Source organism: Neolamprologus brichardi, chromosome 8, assembly GCF_056152115.1.
Source record: "Neolamprologus brichardi isolate AB-2024 chromosome 8, ASM5615211v1, whole genome shotgun sequence".
NCBI classification, from domain to species: domain Eukaryota; kingdom Metazoa; phylum Chordata; class Actinopteri; order Cichliformes; family Cichlidae; genus Neolamprologus; species Neolamprologus brichardi.
The window spans coordinates 24119012-24137363 of NC_142111.1; the positions used below are offsets into that span (position 1 = coordinate 24119012).

Genomic DNA, 18352 nt, shown 5'->3' on the forward strand with positions numbered 1-18352 from the left:
GTGTTTTATTTTGATTTTTCCAGCATTTTTGAGCCCTCACAACTTCTTAAGCACAGGAGACATGTTTCTATTGCTGGAAAACAATGCTTCTCTTGCTCTACATCTTCTTTATTGAAAATAAGAGCCGTCATACTGACGCTTAGAGCTGAACAGTGGGGATTTGGCTTTAAACTGACACTTGGAGTGGGTTTAAAGACCCAAGTGCCATCGAGGACACTTACGGAATCCATGAAGTGTGTTTGAGGCTGGTGTGGGCGAGTGGGTGGGCCCGGGTGACAGAGGTGCAAGAGCTCGTAACTCACACACATGGTCAGCCAATCAGCAGGGCCTGTGGGGGCAGAAAGCCGGTAAGTTACACTTGGAAACTAACAAACACATAATAACACAGAACGGACAGACGGCAGAAGACAGAAGGAGTCACGAGAGGAAACCTCGATCTCTTCTGCAGGATTTCAGCTGAACCCGAGACCAGCTGACTGAGCTAAGGTAATGTGCTCTGCTGTGACTGGATGTTTGAGTCAGACTTTGCTGAGCTGGAGGTGTCCTCACTGTCAGGTCACAGAAGGACGTTCGAGGCTGATGGAAAGTTTAGTGAAACTTGCAGCATTTCCAGAGTCTAACATGTCGATCTTGCATGTCCTGAAAGTCTGATTGGCTCTTAGATGAAGCTCATCTGTAGATAAAGCCTGGTTAACTCCATATTATCAAAGTAAAGCTCTTCAGGTATCCATTCACGCAGGCTCTGTGCGAGCACTTCCAGGACAAGTGCGGCCTCTGTGAGTGGGAAGAGTGTCTGTTTTGGTCCCCCTGTATTCGCTGTCAACATGGCGAGCCCTGAGCAAGAGAGACTTTGACAGCTGGACAGCCTCAGTGGAAGGCACGCAACCGCCCCTCTGTGCGCTATTTATATTCACCTTTCCGGGCTTACAACCGGTGTCCCTTCATTCACACCCCGCCACGGCAAATGCCACCACATTAAAGTGCTTGTCAGCTACAAATCAGTGGTTTCTACTACGGCTGAATTAATCAGGCTTCTTGTGTTGCAGGAACCTAAAAGTAAAGCATAAATGATTATTTTAGGCTCAATTACTGGCTGATATTACAACCTGGTATTTGTCATATCATATCTGCCATATCTTGTGTAAATATGACAAAACTAGGGTTGTATAATTAAGGATATAAGAATGAAATAGTTTTCCTGCTTAACATAAAAATGTAGGATAGATATTTAAATAATTAATGAAAAAATAAAACATATACACATATTTCTTCATACATATTTCTCAGTGGTTCCAACTGTTGAAATAAAAACAGAAAAGATATCCAATATCACATATTTCCATACAGTATTCCTGATCATTTTATGAACTCCTGGCTTTAGATGATGATTCATTTGTTTTACAAAAAAACGAATGGATCCATCTGCACACCAGGGAAAGAAATGAGCTGAGCAGCACCTAAAAAATCTGATCTATAGTGACCCCAAGTGGTTAAACTCCTTACCTGTGCAGGTGTTGTCCCTAAACAGTCGGTTATAACGAAAAAGCAAACTCAGTCTATTATTTTGTTCTTGTATTAAATTAAAGCAGATTTAGGGATAAGTATTTGCATCTGCTGCCGCTCAAAAAGCTCACATATTAGTTTTCTTAGACAGGCCTACTGATCATAAAGTCTTTTTAAAGCATATAGCTTCCTTATACTCTAACTTATTAGCAGCCAAGCAAGAAAATATCTCCCCATTCACTACAAGGGTTGGAGACCAAATTATATTTAAATATTCAGGATGAAACCTGCTAACTTTGGTTATTCTCAGACATTTTATCGCCAAGAAAAAACAAATGTATCCATCCTTTATCCACGCACACGGTCTCTTAACATTATTCTACACACACCTTTAAAGTACTAAAAGAACAGGGTCCATTCTGTGTGGCCAAGTTATCCACACCAGGGTTTTTAGTAGTGTCTGACTTACTTCAAAATACTCCGTATGAAACTTGCTGGTTTGGTTTCTCTTCTTTTAAACATATTTTCCATCTCCTTCTCTCCTCCAGTTCTAGATGCCGACCGACAGCGACAGAGACATGGCCATACCTCGGATGTTTAACTCCAGCACACCCTTCGTCATCGTGGCTGACGGATCCGAGATCTCGTTTCTCACCAAAGTGGACGACGATCAGGGATGCGAGGAGGAGAAGGACTCGCTGGTCCAAGCCATCGGCCCCCACCTGAGTCGAGTGATGCAGCGCGGCACAGCCAAGCATGTTGTCACACAGGGGCGTGAAGTTTCCGAGGAGAATCCGTGTGTTTCTATAGTCGCGCAGGCTGAGCGTAAGTAAGACTGAGATCAGATCTGAGTCAGGACTGTTTTACATTGTTTTCCTTTTTGTCTTAGCTACTTGCATCCTTCTATTATTTTGGTTTAAAAAACACACAATGAAAGCACATGTAGATCCAGCACAAGTCTCCAGTCTATCATGGGGCTGCACACGACTTAATGCAAGCCCTGAGGGGCCAAAAAACTTCATGTCAGCACAAGATGAGTACTTAAAACAGTGCAAATAATGTATAAAGTAAGAAATAAATTGCTTCCAAAAGAAATCTGTAAATTGTTCATAGAAAGAGAAGGTGGGTATAACTTAAGAGGGAATTGGAATTTAAAAATACAAAGTGCTAGAACAACTTTAAGAACTATCTCAATTGCAGGAGTTAAATTATGGAACAGTCTAACAGAAGAAATAAAAGACAGTAAAAACATAAACCAGGTTAAAGTAAAATATAAAAACCTAATTTTAAATAAGTATAAGAATGAAGAAAACGGGGTTAACCCAGGACGGTAATGTTGCTGGTAATGGTGTTGTGGTTCTTTTTTTGGGTTTTTTGTTTTGGTTTGTTTGTTTTTCCATAACTTGTGTATCTGCAAATATACATTCTGTATTTTTCATATGAAAGAAACTATACTGTGGTGGGGCTTGCTAATTTCTTGATTTTGATTTATGTATGTTTTGTTTTGCTTTACTTTTGTTTCATATGTTGTTTGTTTAATTTAAGACTAAAAAAATTAAATGAATTGAAGTAAAACTTGAGGGGGTAGGGACAAATAAGTAAATACTTCTGCCTACTCCTTTTCAAACAAATAATGGAATGATATTTTGTAATGATTGTGAAGGCACATGTTTGAAATGTTTGAAATAAAAATGAACTGAACTTCTTTTAATCAAAGGGCTTTGATCTTGCTTTTAGAGAGTAACGACTAAAACAGGCTTAAAGGTTTTCAATGATCTATAATTGTTTTGAGTTGTACATCAGCACTTTTCAGGTTTGCAAAACAGCTGCTTATGCAACCAAAGATCACTAATGTTCACCACCAAGTAGGTGTATTAAAGAAATGGTGCATTAGCTCCTGTTGTGCAAAATAACATAATAGCAGCTAAAAGCTTCCAGAGAGGAATGCAGAAAAACCGAAGACAACATTTTTACTGTTACACCTCTGAATGGAAGCATGCAGTTGTAGCACATGGACCAGAACTTTAATCCACAACGAGACTTCTCTAACTCGAACTCCTACTGTTTCTCTGTCCCAGGAGAAGACTTCCAGGAGTTCAGCCCGACCAACACTCAGTGCCCCTACTCTCAGTCTCGCCTCCTCCAAAAGCACAGGTAAAGAACACAACACACATTACCTGTGCACAGGCTTAAATGCCCTCCATGGCCAAAAATATAGGATACAGGTATTATATGGCTTCCATTCAGCTTGTACGTGAGGGTTCAGGGTTCTTTATGTGCTCATGACCAGCTACATATTTGTATTCATAGATGGTAACAAGGTTTTAGCTGTGCTTTTTCTGTGTGCATGACACAATGACCTCTTCCTGCACTTTAAATATCTCATGTGCTCCAAACAACATTGTGATCAGCTGGATTTTAAAGAAAGCATCAAGCGTTCTGTGTGAGAAACCAAATTTTCATACTTCTTCTCATTTGCAGGACTCTCGGTAAGGAAGCCGCCTTTGTGAGCGACTCAGATGATGAGAACTTTGAAACAGCCACCAAATTCCCGCGCTACCACCTCCAGAGAAAACAGCGCCGGAAAACCAGAACCACACAGAGCCTGGAGGAAGGGGAGGAGCCTCCTATCATCCAGGGTCTGTGGGTGCAGGAGATTGATTGGCTGAAATCAGCAGACAGAGAGACGACTTCATCGGCTGAAATCATACCTCCTCCTCCTCAGTTTACTGACTCGGCCTCAGACCCCTGCAGAGACTCGTGCGTGTGTGACAGCTGCAGCTGCGCAGACGTTTGCGACTGCGCGAGGAGATCAGAGGAGGCGTCGCCGTCAGAGGACCAACGCAGATCCGTAGATACAGAAGACACATCCAGCACCGACCACAGAGGAGGCTCGGGCTCGGATACCGACTCTGTTCGCACTCATGAAAGCGACTCAGACTCGTCTTACGACGTCGATGTCGGCACACAAGGCATCATGTCGACCTTTGACCTCATGTATGTGTCTGGATTTACCCCTTCCTCCAATGCAGAATGGAATTCTGACTCTAGAGGAAGTGTGCAAAACCCACTGGGAAATTCAGAGTATTCCCACAGCCTCAGCACTGAGAATACATCCCAGTGTTCCTTTGGGTTTGATGACATGAGTGACGCAGTTTTAGATGAGCTGAGGGGCAAAGTGGCGCACATACCAAAGCTGCTTGTTTCAGCTTTCTGCAGAGATTTCATCAAACGGATCCTAAACAGCTGGAAAACATCGAAACCTGCAAACGAAGGACTCATATTTCATGACGTAAGACATCCACATCCAGTCCATCCACACTGTTTTTGTTTATGGACAGTAGACAGCAGAAGCAGTAGTATTCAGGTACTGAACGGGCCAATCACAGTTGCTGCATCAGTGCAGCATTTGGTTCAGCTTCTAAGGCAGTGGTTCTTAACCTTGTTGGAGGTACCGAACCCCACCAGTTTCATACGCGCATTCACTGAACCCCTCTTTAGTGAAAAATAAAATATGATTTTTTTTACTGGTGCACAAAATGAGCCGTGCATGTCATGGCGGAGGCTCTGCCGAACCCCTGAGACCAACTCACCGAACCCCTAGGGTTCGATTGAACCCAGGTTAAGAACCACTGTTCTAAGGAGATGCACATCAGGTTACCTCGTAGCGTTTCTCAAGGACTCGAATTTAAGTAAAAATTTCGCTTTAACCAACAATAATGAATAACAATGTTTTTAATTCATAATTTAGTAAAAATCTGTGACATCTAAAACTCTGAATGCAGACTTTTCACCACATAAAGGTGGAAACTTTTACTTCATGTGACTGATGTGAATGTTTAGAAGCTAAAGACACATTTAAAATACAATAAAAGTTATGAGCCAAAAGAAATCAATCAATCAATCAATAAAAAAATAAAAATAAATAAGGCAACTTACTGTTAGCAGTTCTCCAAATGGAGAAACCTTTGCTGAAGAGCGGCCTCTGCACCAGCGGGAACAACGCCAGGATGAAGAACTGTTAGCAGTAACTTGGTCTAGATTTGAATACTGGCCTGAAGCGAAGGCTCATCTGGGATTTCAGCGCTTAAATGAGGAAGACTGGCTGTAAAAGTTGTTTTTTATGGGGGATTTGTGATTTAACTCGTTTCCTTTTTTCTCTCTTTGTTTCATCAAGCATCTCCAGCCCAGCAGTTGTCAGTACAGAGAGGGAGAGGAATACTTTGTCCTTCATCACATCCAGAATGGATCATATGGTGACGTGTTCTGCGTTCGTGACAGAAGCACCGGCTTCAAATGTGCTGCCAAGAGGGTAAGCCAAGTCGCTGAGTCAGTCATTACAATCCAGATGTGCTCCACCCGGGAGGTTTAAACTCCCGAGAGCTGACATGCTGGTTTTATTTAAACTGATTTCTGTTATTTAGCTCATTGTTGACCGTTCTTCTCAGATTCCACTGAGTCATTTCAGCAGCGAGGAGGTGAGCACATGGAGTGCTCTGAACTCTCCTCGAGTCGTGGAGCTCTTTGGAGCTGTGAGGGAGGGGCTTAACGTCGTTCTCCTCATGGACCTGAAGCCAGGTAACCTAACTACGCGCTACAAACTGCATAAAAACCATCTGAGCAGTCGGAGAGAGTAATCATACTCTCCCAAACCCCATCAGCTTGTTTAGCCCAGCTTCTAAAGGAGATGAACTGCCTACCTGAAGATCTGGCCCTGCATTACCTTCATCAAACACTGGGGGCGCTAGAACACCTACACCAGAGAAGGGTGGTTCATTTGGATGTCAAAGGTATGTCTTCTTTTTTTGTATAATGACTTAGATCTGAATGATAATATGTAGAAATTAAGAGAATTCAAACCCTCTGGACATTTTAGAGTGACCAGTGTGGTCCTAATCATTTTATATATACGATAAATCAAATGTGCAGGTGAATGCGGACGTATTCAGGCATTTTACTCAAGGAAGTAAAAAAATATCAGCAAATACTCTTAAAAATAATCATTAAAAGAAAACACTGAGAAGCAGGAGCTATAAGCGTCTGGCCTCTTTGCATCATTCACTGAGTAGATAAAAACAATAATGATGTCATGCTTTATTTTTAGGCAGTGCTTTTTATAGCAAAATCTTTTTCTTAATTTATAGAAGTTGCTAAAAAATAAAGGACACAAGTATATAGGTAGTACTTTTATCTTTAGTTCATTATACACATTATTTGGGCTCATTTTGACTTTAACTTGCAATGGAGACTTTTACTTGTTTTGGAGTATCTTTCTACTGAGATAAGACGTGCTAGACTCTACCCCGAGTTTTTTGTGAGACCCCAAAGTACCTTTGCAGAGATTTTATATAATCAGTAGACAGTGTTGGGAAGGTTACTTTTAAAATGTATTCCATTACAGATTACAGATTACATGCCCCAAAATGTATTCTGTAACGTATTCCGTTACGTTACTCAATGAGAGTAACGTATTCTGAATACTTTGGATTACTTAATATATTATCATGCTGTTTACAACTACATGAATGTACTATTGCTGTGATTTATTACTGTTACTGAAGGTCCGCGGCTCCGAACCGTAGTAAAGGGACCTCTGGCTAATACGGTGGGTTCGTAGCTGAAAACTAGCTTTACTTTGTTGTCTGGGTCAACTTTGCTAGCAGAGACAGAGAGAGGCGTTGAAAGGCTGCTCCAACGGAACTTATTGTTTTTGGAGGAAAACACGAACACGGTGTACAGTCGAGTCTTAATAGCTTACTTACAACTGGGCTCGTCAGGCTCTCTTCTTGGCTGCAGTGGTTATTATTATATTTACATGCTTCCAGCTCCCGTTTTTGCTCGATGACAGCTCGTACTTTTCCTTTTTCTCCCTCCCTCGCTCACAGACACATAACGGGTATGGCAGTCCATTCTCCCTGCAGCACGGACTACACTGCCTATGATGCTACATTCTTTAGAGCTATACCTGTAGCATTCTGTAGCTTAGCACAACAACAACAAAAAGGCCTCTCTCACCCAGGAAACACGCAGAGAGAGAGCGTCACCCTGTAACCATGGCAACCGTAACGCTGCCTGGAACAACAGAACGTAGCTGTCAAACAAAACCCAAACAGGCCTGACCCGCCACGATATGAAACAGGGAAGTACCGCCGTGTAATCCATTTATTTCAACAAAGTAACTGTATTCTAAATACCACCTTTTTAAACGGTAACTGTAACGGAATACAGTTACTCATATTTTGTATTTTAAATACGTAACGGCGGTACATGTATTCCGTTACTCCCCAACACTGTCAGTAGAACATACAGAGAAAAGAGCTCAGCGAAGCCTCAAGCTGGTGGTTGTGCCGTCAGCTAACATCTCCTAATCCTAAAGGGACACCTCGCCCCTAAACCCTCGGTAATCCCCGCTCATACGATTGAGCAGGAGGGGTTTGCTCACATTAGGCCCCTCTATTGTGCTCTGAGCTCATGTCTAAAAGCTTCGCTCATCATACATCCGTCAAATTACCCACTCTCATCATATCAGATAGCACAAAGTTCCTGTGCTTTTTTTGTAGATGGTACCTCATTCTACCTGGAGATGGCCGTTCAGGCTTTAGCCCCCCATGCACCCATCACTCTTACAGCCTCTGACAGCCTCCTGCTTCTCAGTCAGCTGTTTCATAATGAGCACCCAATGAAAACAAGCTGTCCCACTGAATCCTGCGTGTTGATCTTATTCCAGTTGACAATGTGCTGCTGTCTGCAGACTGCAGAGACACATTCCTCTGTGACTTTGGTCTCTCAGAGACTTTAGATGACAGTGGCTGGAGCACCAAGAATTTCAGGGGTAAGTTGATCCTCAAAAGTCTGAAATAAACTATGTTGCAGTTTACAGATGACTAACATTTTGGTTCAAACACCAAATTAGATTAAAACACATACATATATATCACAGCAAACTGTCAGTCTTTTTAAAATCTACTTGTGAAGTGATCTACTGCCTAGGCTCCCATAAATACACAATAAGGAGTTTGCAGTGAATAAATCTGCCTTTCACCGTCATCTTTCAACCTTTAAACATTCATATCTTTAAAAGATAGCATGCAATACTCTTAGCCTACCGTGTTAGCATTCAAAAATTTGCAACAGTCTTCCCAGTATTTGATTATTAACCACAACGTTGGACATATTCTGACCTCTACGTCGTTGTGAGTGGCTTTTTGAGTTTTAAGACTTTCAATTCATTTAACGTTTGTGAATGTAGGAGCTGCATTCCCCGGCACAGAGACCCACATGGCCCCTGAGGTGGCACGAGGGGATCAACTCTGCGCCAAGGCGGATGTGTGGAGCAGCTGTTGTATGCTACTGCACATGCTCAATGGATGCCAGCCATGGATACGTTACTATTCCCATCCGCTGTGTCTCCAGGTAAAAATCTCTTATTTGCTGTTTGTGGAAAATCAGACAGTTACAGGCTGAATGGGACAAAACCACACTTGCGTATTCATCTGTTTTAGATTGTCAATGAGCCTCCGCCTCTGTGGGAGGTGCCATCCAAGTGTAACAACTTCACAGCTAAAGTGTTCAGGGCTGGACTCCAGAAGGACCCCGAAAGGAGAGCGTCAGCGACTGAGCTCAGGAAGAAAACCACCAAGGCCCTCAGAGCAGGTCGATGATCTTCTAATCATTTAAGTGTGTACAGTTTATATTACATTAGAGTTGTGAGAGCAGTTTAATGAGTTTAAATCACGATACAAGCATTCAAAGCCTTTAGAGAAAAGCTGCATGTAATCACCAAACAAATAAAATTAGCCAAAATAAAGCCCATCTTATCAAAACAGCTTTTTGAGACAGTAATCCAGTAATCCATGTTACATGTAGGCTGGATTATTGTAACGCACTTTATTGTGGGGTTAGTGATGCATTAGGTGTCTGCAGGTTGTGCAAAATGCTGCAGCACGTCTTTTAACTGGAACAAAGAAGTCTGAGCACATTACCCCCATTTTAATTTCACTCCACTGGCTACCTGTACGTTTTAGGATTGTTTTTAAAATTCTCTCATTAGTTTTGTTACGGATTCAAAATATTGGAGATGGATACAAGAGAAAAAACACAATAACAACACTGGTCCGGTTGATGATTTTAATGTACCATACCATACCATCTTTATTTATAAAGCACTTTAACATAAAACCAGAGTTCACAAAGTGCTGTACATGCTAATAGCATAAGTAAAGAAAATTAAAATGAGATAAGATAAGATGAAATAAATAACTAAAAAACTAAAATAAATTGAAACATGTTAAAACAAATTGAGTCAACCCCCTTGAACAGTGCCAAAGGCTTCAGCGAATAAATATGTTTTAAGAAGACTTTTAAATTCAGAAAGAGAAGAGGCCTGTGTAACGTGCAAGAGCAGATCATTCCACAACTTTGGAGCAGCTGCAGCAAAAGCACGGTCACCTTTAAATTTATACTTAGTTTTCGGTACCTTCAGGAGCTGCTGATTGGCGGACTTAAGGGGACAACCTGCAGACGCCTAATGGACGCATCACTAACCCTAAAATAAAGCGCGTTACAATAATCCAGCCTAGAAGTAACAAAGGCATGGATTACTGTCTCAAAAAGCTGTTTTGATAAGATAGGCTTTATTTTGGCTAATTCCCTCAAATGAAAAAAGCTAGATCTTACAACAGCTCTGACCTGGCTTTCAAGTTTAAGATTTGCCTCTATTTTAACTCCCAGATTAGTGATGACTGGTTTAACATACTGTGCCAGCGAACCAAGATCTATAATAGTGGCCTCAGAAGCGCCACCAAAAACCATCACTTCTGTTTTCTGTTCATTAAAATGTAAAAACTTCAAAGCCATCCAGGCCCTTATTTCATCAGGGCATCTGAGCAGCAGGTCTACTGAGAAGCCATTTATCTTTTTAAGTGGGAAATAAATCTGGGAGTCATCGGCATAGCAGTGGAAAGAAATGTACACTTGTGGGAGATGAACACTGTACGCAGACAGCATCAGATCTCAAAATGGTGGAGCATTGATCAAACTCTTATAGCCTCTAGTGGCCCCCACCTAATCATAAAAGCCTAAACATTCACATTCTTTCTCTCACACAGCGCCCAAGCTACGACCTTGGCTCCCTGTTTATCTGCTCCTGCTGAGATGGGGCAGTATGCTCTGTTCTCTTCTAATCAGACAAATAAGGCGATGACTTTCTGCGAACAGTATTTCTTATAACTCAGCAGTATAATGCATCATAAAACAATATCATTCATTCACAATCACTCAGCAGTCTAATGTAATGCAAATCAGTTTAACAAATGTAATAGTTATCACCTTCTTCTAATTCAGGAGAATAATGCAAACTAAAACTACATAATAATTCAATCTTTAATTAGGGGTCTAACATGGCATAAAGTAATATTATAATCCCACAGTTTTTAAATCTCTTAAAGGCCTGCCCCCCCGACCTCTCAGAGCTACTACAACCATATACACCTGCCCGTTCCCTTAGGTCCGCCAATCAGCAGCTCCTTAAGGTACCGAAAACTAAGTATAAATTTAAAGGTGACCGTGCTTTTGCTGCAGCTGCTCCAAAGTTGTGGAATGATCTGCTCTTGCACGTTACACAGGCCTCTTCTCTTTCTGAGTTTAAAAGTCTTCTTGAAACATATTTATTTGCTGAAGCCTTTGGCACTGTTTAAGGGGGTTGACTCAATTTTTGATGTTTTATTTTATTTGAGTTATTTAGTTATTTATTTGATCTTATTTCATCTTATTTTTATTTTATTTTTACTTTGCTTATGCTATTTGCATGTACAGCACTTTGTGAACTCTGGTTTTATGTTAAAGTGCTTTATAAATAAAGATGGTTTGGTAAAACAAATAAAACAGATTATATAATATCTCCTGAGGAAAATAAAATAGGAGCTGTATCCAAATCCACTTTTTGCCAAAGAAGGGACTCAGCTGTCTATAGATGCCAAGTATTTTAAGCATATTGTGACACTGCAAATTATTTTCTCCACAGTTGGAGGTCTGAGTTCTTGCTCCATGAAAAGCGCCTGTGAAAAACGGTATCATGTCCAGAACCAGAATGAAGACGCTCGCTGCTCTTTGTCCCATCAGATTCAGAATAAACCATCACATACTGGCTCAGCACCTGCTATGTACTGGGTGAGCCCCTGGAGAACTGCAGCAGTAGACGAGGACAGCAACGACTGGTCAGAAGGAAACTCAGACAAAGAATCTGAGTTGGAGACATTTTGCTTAACTGGGGAGTGGGACTCTGAGCCAAAACCACTGCAGGATGATTACATCACTAATGACAAAGACTGGAAGACTGGGTCTGATTCAGAGGTAGATATATACATGGCGGAGGACGAATATATTCAGGAGAAGTGGCTGAAAACTGAGAAGGACTATGAGGGGGATTGGGAAGAGGAAGGAGATGAAGAGGAGGAGGAAGAGTGGGATTCTACCGAGTCCACGGAGTATCTTCGTGCTCTCCGAGGCCTTTTCCCTTTACTGCAAAAAAGTCACCAGATAGAAGAGAATTCATGGGGATCAGAAGCAGAGCTGGAATACCTCAGAGATGGTGAGTCATAAAACAACTCAGCGGAGCATGACTAAAGCCCCGAATCATATTATTATTATACATGTGGCTCAGATGAGCTTACAGAGCTCTTTGTTCTTTTAAATGGGACATATTATCCTCTTTCTGTTATTCTGTCATTTATTTGCAGTTACAATGATGGACGCTCGTATTAAACAGAAAAAAAAGAAGTCCGTTTATGTAAACCTAATCCAAAAATTCCAGCTTCAGACTGCAATAAACACTTGTTTTCATGCATTTTTCTTCTTGGTTCTGCATGATGTCACAGAGACAAGATATCCCTAATATGGTCATTTCAGGCACACATACCATACCAGCTTTATTTATAAAGCACTTTAACATAAAACCAGAGTTCACAAAGTGCTGTACATGCTAATAGCATAAGTAAAGAAAATTTAAATGAGATAAGATAAAATAAATAACTAAAAAACTAAAATTAATTGAAACATGTAAAAACAAATTGAGTCAACCCCTCTAATCAATGCCAAAGGCTTCAGTCGGAGGTCCAACAGTTTTTGGCGATTGTACATTAAAAGAGAGTTGACTCTAGCAATAAAAAACAACATAAGCAAACACAACAGAGGAAGAGCCAGACGGCGAGCCACACACACTGGCGCCATCTTGAAATCCTGACATCCACATGATCTTCAAATGTTTTGTTTATGGGCACAGCGAATCAAACAAAGTCGGTTTAAAGGGACTAACTTGGCTTGTTTCAGACAAGGTTGTCAAAGCCTCATCAATGTCCGCTAATAACAGAAACCTTTAACATGTTGTCCTTTACTAGATGTGACTAAAGGTACCAGAATCAAGACCCCGTCCCCTGAACCTCGAGATGAACCACCATCCTGCTTCAGCTGCTCTGACACGTCGCAGATAGATGCCTCAGAGAAGGTGAGTACCCGTGCACGAGGGACGTAGCCAACCTTGACGTCCCTTACTGGTTTGCAAAGTCTTGTTTTTGGAATTCGAAGCGAGTGCTTTCGCCTTCGCCATCTTAGCGTTTAGAAACCAGACATGACGAGAGTCTGACGGTCAAACTGAGAGACGTGTGGCTCATACTGCACCAGTTTTTTAATCACAAGCTAAAGTGCAGCCTGCTTTGCTTGAGACGCTTCTTCACTGGCTTGAATTTTGAGACTGTTATGCTACGTCCATCTTTTACATAACAAACACGAGCGTGCATGCTTCATGTTTAAATTTATGTACAAAATAAAATCCTCCACAAAAGAAAATCTTCTTTCTTATTTTTAGGACTCCGATCACTCGTCTGATGACCTCAGCTCTGGCATCTTTTCCTCCTGCAACAGTCAGACTGACGCGTGCTTGGAGTGGTTAGCTTTAGCCAATCGGCCGTCCTCACAGTGCTTTGAGGGTAAGACGGCAGGGATGCACCTCTGTGCTGATCGACGGCTGTTGGCAGAATTTTTCTAATGCTCTGACATTTGCAGGTATTGATGTCTGGATAGAGGACCCCGAGGGCAAGTGTTTGAGGATACGCGAACGTAGGCGGATCAAAGTGGGCCATGTTGCCATAGGCATTAGTGATCAGGTACGAGAGAGTTTTAAGATGTCCAGAAACCTTTTAGCCATCAGACCGAGGTTTCTGTTTTGTTTCCTCAAAGTGTATTTTGGTTTGCTTTTTTTCTCTTTTCTTATTTCCGGAACAGAAAGGGAAATGTCCCGAAGTACAGTTAGAGAACAAAATTGGGGAAGTTTAGATTTAAATCTAACTATCTAAGGAAAGAACAAATATACTAAATTATCATTACCACTTGAGCATTAACCCTTTGCAAATACATCTGACACCCAGTCAGCCAGAATCCATATGAATAATTACACCTGTCGCTCAGATCTCAGGGAAAGCCTTCACTTTGGAGACTCTGGACAGGAAGACGGTGTCCTTTGAACGAGAGATCAGAGAGTCGGGTCTGTGGCTTCGCTGTGTTCCTGCTCCTGACAGATGCCAGCACTGGAGGTGGAGAGTCCGAGACGGCAAGCTCGAACTGCGAGAATGAGACGGATATTTTCTCTTCTCTGTTGTTGTTTTGGTCTTTTGCACTAATTTGATTTGTTTTTTCCATTGGGAAAAGCTTTTAAGCACTTTAAAACTTTTCTCAGTGCATTTACACATAGCTCAATATATATAATCCATTTTGACAGAAAAATGGGCAAAAAAGCTTAAACACAGGAAAAACAAAAATACCAACCAAGCACTTTATTAGGAACACCACACTGGGTTCAGGTAGGCCCTCTCTTTGCTACCCAACAGCCTCAGTTTACTTCCTGTGTTGCCAGAGTTGTTCTTCTGGATTCAGACTTGCTGGTTAGGACGTCGACGTAGGTCGTCTGAATTCAGTCTCATATTTATAAAACCACATTTAAGATGAAGGAACCATTAGAAGATGACTCCTTCCAGTGTGACTGGTGATTGTTGGTAATATGCTGCCAGAAAGAGACCAAGAAAACATTCCCCATGTTATCCCACTGACACCAGCAGCCTGGGCAGGTTGGCTCATGCTGATTTTGACCTACCATTTACATGGCGATAGATCCTCGCTGCATTTCTGCTATCTGGGCTGTATGTGATAATCTCACCATCCTGTGTTTAGATTAGATCACATGTTTTTAAATCCAGTGAATCACATTTTTAACAGCCGTCTGAGACTCCATATTCCTGCAGATCCACCAAGGCTGAAAATTCCCTCCATGCCACATATGAACTGAGTATGAACAGGATCCGTTTTTTGTTTTGTTTTTTTCCTCAAGGAATCCCAACACAATTTCTCTTTTTTTTCTTTCAGTGTGATATTTTTATGTCTTTTTGTAGCTGTAACACAAAATATCCAATCCTTCAAACAATGGTCCAGATCCAGACCTGAAATGATGACCACTTTGAGGTTGTGCAAAGTCCCACAGCTGGTAAAGATGCACAAACAAACCGAATCAATTGCAAAAATAAACTGTAATTTGTACTTAATAACTAGTTGCATGTTATTACAACTAGTTACAGCTTATACTGCTGTGTTAAACCAATGTCATAACCTACGCCCAGCCTGAGCCGCTCCCTACCAGAAATCCAACAACACATTGTAGGAATCCAGACCTCAGCCCCTGTGTTAGGTCTGTAGCGTGCACACAATATATTGATGAGCACAGGAGTAAAATTTCTGCAAAATAAAATGTAAGAGGGATTTATTGTACCTAGCTTGCTCAACATGCAAATGCAACAGCTAACATGTGGAGATATGTTGTTTTCCTCGTTTTAATAACTGTTCGTTTTGTCATGCTCACCTCTTTCCTTCATTTCAGCAAAGTGTTGTTCACATCTAAACGTTGATCTCTGACAGGATCATCTCTGTTTCCACTGGTGTTAGCAGAGCAAACATTATGGTCCCATTATGGTCAACCATTCAGCACAGCACTGTAAATGAAGCTTCAGTTTCTGCAGCACTGGTGCCACGTGATTGGCTAACTAACTACTATCACAAGCAGGTGTTCCTAATAAAGTGCTACTTGAGTGTACAAATAAAAAAATCTTAAAATGCTGATTTTCAGGTTAAACTGTTTCTATATGTTTTAAGTAAGGATACAAGTAGTTTACACTCCAAGGTTGTAAACGTGCTTGAATAAGAAATGGTGTTGGTAGGGCTGTAATAGGTTGTGACATCTGTATTTTTTATTTTGTGTGTTAAGATTGTTTCCCTCTTTCCGTTCTCCTGCTTTTTTTTCCTTTTATGGATCATAGGAACAAAAAAAAAATCCGTTCTCTGTATCTCTGTTTACTTTCTGATGTGGAAGAAAGAGTTTGTCATGTCATCTGTTTCATTTAGAGTTTAAATGGCATGAAGCTCCTTAAAATGATGTGTGTTTTCCACAATATACAACAAGGCTGGAATCTCTTGGTACTTGAATGTGACTTACATTTTATATTCTAATAAAAAATGACTCAGAGGTACAAAAGTTGCTGTCTTCTGCTCATTTCCAGCTATTGCCTTTCCCAGTGGTTTCTGACTTGGTGTCATTTGAGAAAGACCAGGATTAGACCTGCTGCACACTGTAAACATTTACAGCACTGATAAAGAGGCCCAGCCCTATAAAAACAGATGCTGTTAAACACGTGAGGAGGAAGGTGTATGAAAACAGCCTGATCCTGTTCATTCATTAATTGTAATATAGGTATCGATCTTATACAAATTGTTTTTGTACAGTCTAAACTGTATTTGATAAATATTAAATATCAAAATGTTTCTGTCTGGGCATGAAATACACACTTTTGTATTATTTGTATTTGAAATAGTTCAGCTAGAGGTTCCCACTGAAGAGAGATTCATGTTATTAAATGCAAAGTAACTGTACATGCGACACTCTTTATGACTATAGCAACTAGCTGGCTAACCTTGGCTTGCTTCTCATTTACATCAATGGCAAAAGTGCTATCTAAACCCAGACCAGTGCTTGTTTTTTGTCCTTGTGTGGTGTTAACTGTTTGTTGACATTACTAATTAACAGACTTTCTACCCTAAGGTTAGCTGATGATCTCACTGTTAATGCTGTGAACAGAAGAGTGGTATTCAGACAAGGTTCACATGAACAAGCACAGCCATCTTTAAACTTTTTGCGAAAAATTCAAACTGACTCACTGATGTAAAGGTCACTACAAAGTCCCAATTTTTAGTTATGTTACAAACCCCTTAAACTACGAATAAAAGAGGCTCAATAATTTATTATTAGACTTTTTTTTAAAATGTACTGCTACTGTAGGGCCCACAAAGTGTAAAAAGATATATGCACCTTTCAGTTTAGTTGACATGGAAGCGCCTTAAATATGCATTCTTTCTAATGACCAGCAGGGGGCGACTCCTTTGAATGCAAACACACTTCCAGAAGTTTTTCCTTCCTTGATCTGTGCCCTCAGTAAACTCTTAGCTGGTTGAGCTATGTGCTTATGAGCACAATCAGCTAATTTTAAGTCATACTGAAAATCATCATGAAGTTTCCTCTTTGGCTCATGACTTGTTAATCATAAGATGGCAATTGTTGGCCTGTGGTGTCCACTTTTTTCAAAATACCAAGATGGCAACAGTAAAAACAAAACACTCATCTTGAGTCACCAGCGCTTCACTAGCCAATGGGTGATTACGATGACTACACCCATCTTTTATATACAGTCTACAATAAGGCCTCACATTTCCAGCTTGGTGTTTGAGGAATGTGAAGCTTCTGAGTTTTCTTTAAACATTCCTCCAATAGCAAACACAGCCAATAATAATTGCTGCTGACAAGTGGGATTAATTACCATTCTAAAAGTAAAACCATAAATGATTAAAGACAGTGGTTGTGAGACCTGCAGACAATGAGTTTATTCATAATAACCTGCAGCCTTGGACTAATCATATAATAGATAAATGCTAGCATTTCTGTGTCAGCAATTTGAATTAACACAATTAAAATGAGTCAGGATCTAAAAAGAAATGTCAAGATGTCTCTTCAAGTGAGTCCACGGGAAGGATTTCACTGGTTCAAGTCTTCAAAAAAAATGCAATTAATCAGATTATGAAGAACGAGATGGACAGTAAGGCCTAAAAGTTGGGATCAGCCAGGATCTTGAGTCCCGGCATGGAAAAACGGGCCTCTAAACAAATAAATGTTAAAAACCCTCCACCTCTCTCACACAATTGGAAAGAGTGCTGGAGAGGCCTTCGGTGACCCCAGTGATCATTAGGTTTTACTCAGAAAATGTGCTTAAAAGTAAGAGCAAATTAAACATCCATAAAGATGAAAAACGATCAAAAAGTAAATCAAAATGACCACAAGCAAACATAAAATAGAGGAAAAACAATAAACTAGAAACAGATTTTTTCTAATGTTGTATTTCTGTGTTTTGTTTTTTGACTTCCTATAGTCCTTGTGTTTATGTGTGGATTTCTTTATTTATTGGTGTCTTTTTAGGGTTATTTATGTTTATTCATGGCCCCATGTACCTTTGGGGATCTCATGGATCGTTTCCGCTTGACTTGTATGCTTTTTTGCATGTCTTTGTGGTTATTCATGTCATTTAATCGTTATTATCATTATTTGTCTCTTTTGTGGCCAATATCTGTTTCCCTGTAGTCATTTGTCGTCGATTAAAAAAAAGGGAAAAAACAGAAAAACTCTGAGGGCCCGGTTCTCAGTGTCTGAAACTTGAATAAACTTGTCTACGGCTCACTTCCTCGACATTTTGTGCACTGTGCGCACAGG

The 18352-nt window shown here is 40.6% G+C and overlaps 1 protein-coding gene across 1 annotated transcript; it reads left to right on the forward strand.

Moving 5' to 3' along the window:
• Positions 1-381: 381 nt before the first annotated feature.
• map3k14b (mitogen-activated protein kinase kinase kinase 14b) lies at positions 382-14862 on the forward strand. The gene is made up of 15 exons (XM_035908884.2): positions 382-486; positions 2052-2328; positions 3582-3657; positions 3985-4795; positions 5681-5815; positions 5952-6081; positions 6165-6293; positions 8231-8335; positions 8753-8916; positions 9006-9156; positions 11525-12091; positions 12897-13003; positions 13364-13484; positions 13561-13661; positions 13963-14862. Exons 2-15 carry the CDS (start codon positions 2058-2060, stop codon positions 14125-14127), a joined length of 3033 nt encoding a protein of 1010 aa, XP_035764777.2. The 5' UTR covers positions 382-486; positions 2052-2057; the 3' UTR covers positions 14128-14862.
• The last annotated feature ends 3490 nt before the right edge of the window (positions 14863-18352 follow it).

Bases quoted from the DNA above. Each gene is read 5' to 3' on its own strand.
- map3k14b (XM_035908884.2), top strand. From the start codon at position 2,058: ATGCCGACCGACAGCGACAGAGACATGGCCATACCTCGGATGTTTAAC. The intron at 4,796-5,680 runs GTAAGACATCCA...TGTTTCATCAAG, and splicing joins AAGGACTCATATTTCATGAC to CATCTCCAGCCCAGCAGTTG. The intron at 9,157-11,524 runs GTCGATGATCTT...TTTTCTCCACAG, and splicing joins CACCAAGGCCCTCAGAGCAG to TTGGAGGTCTGAGTTCTTGC.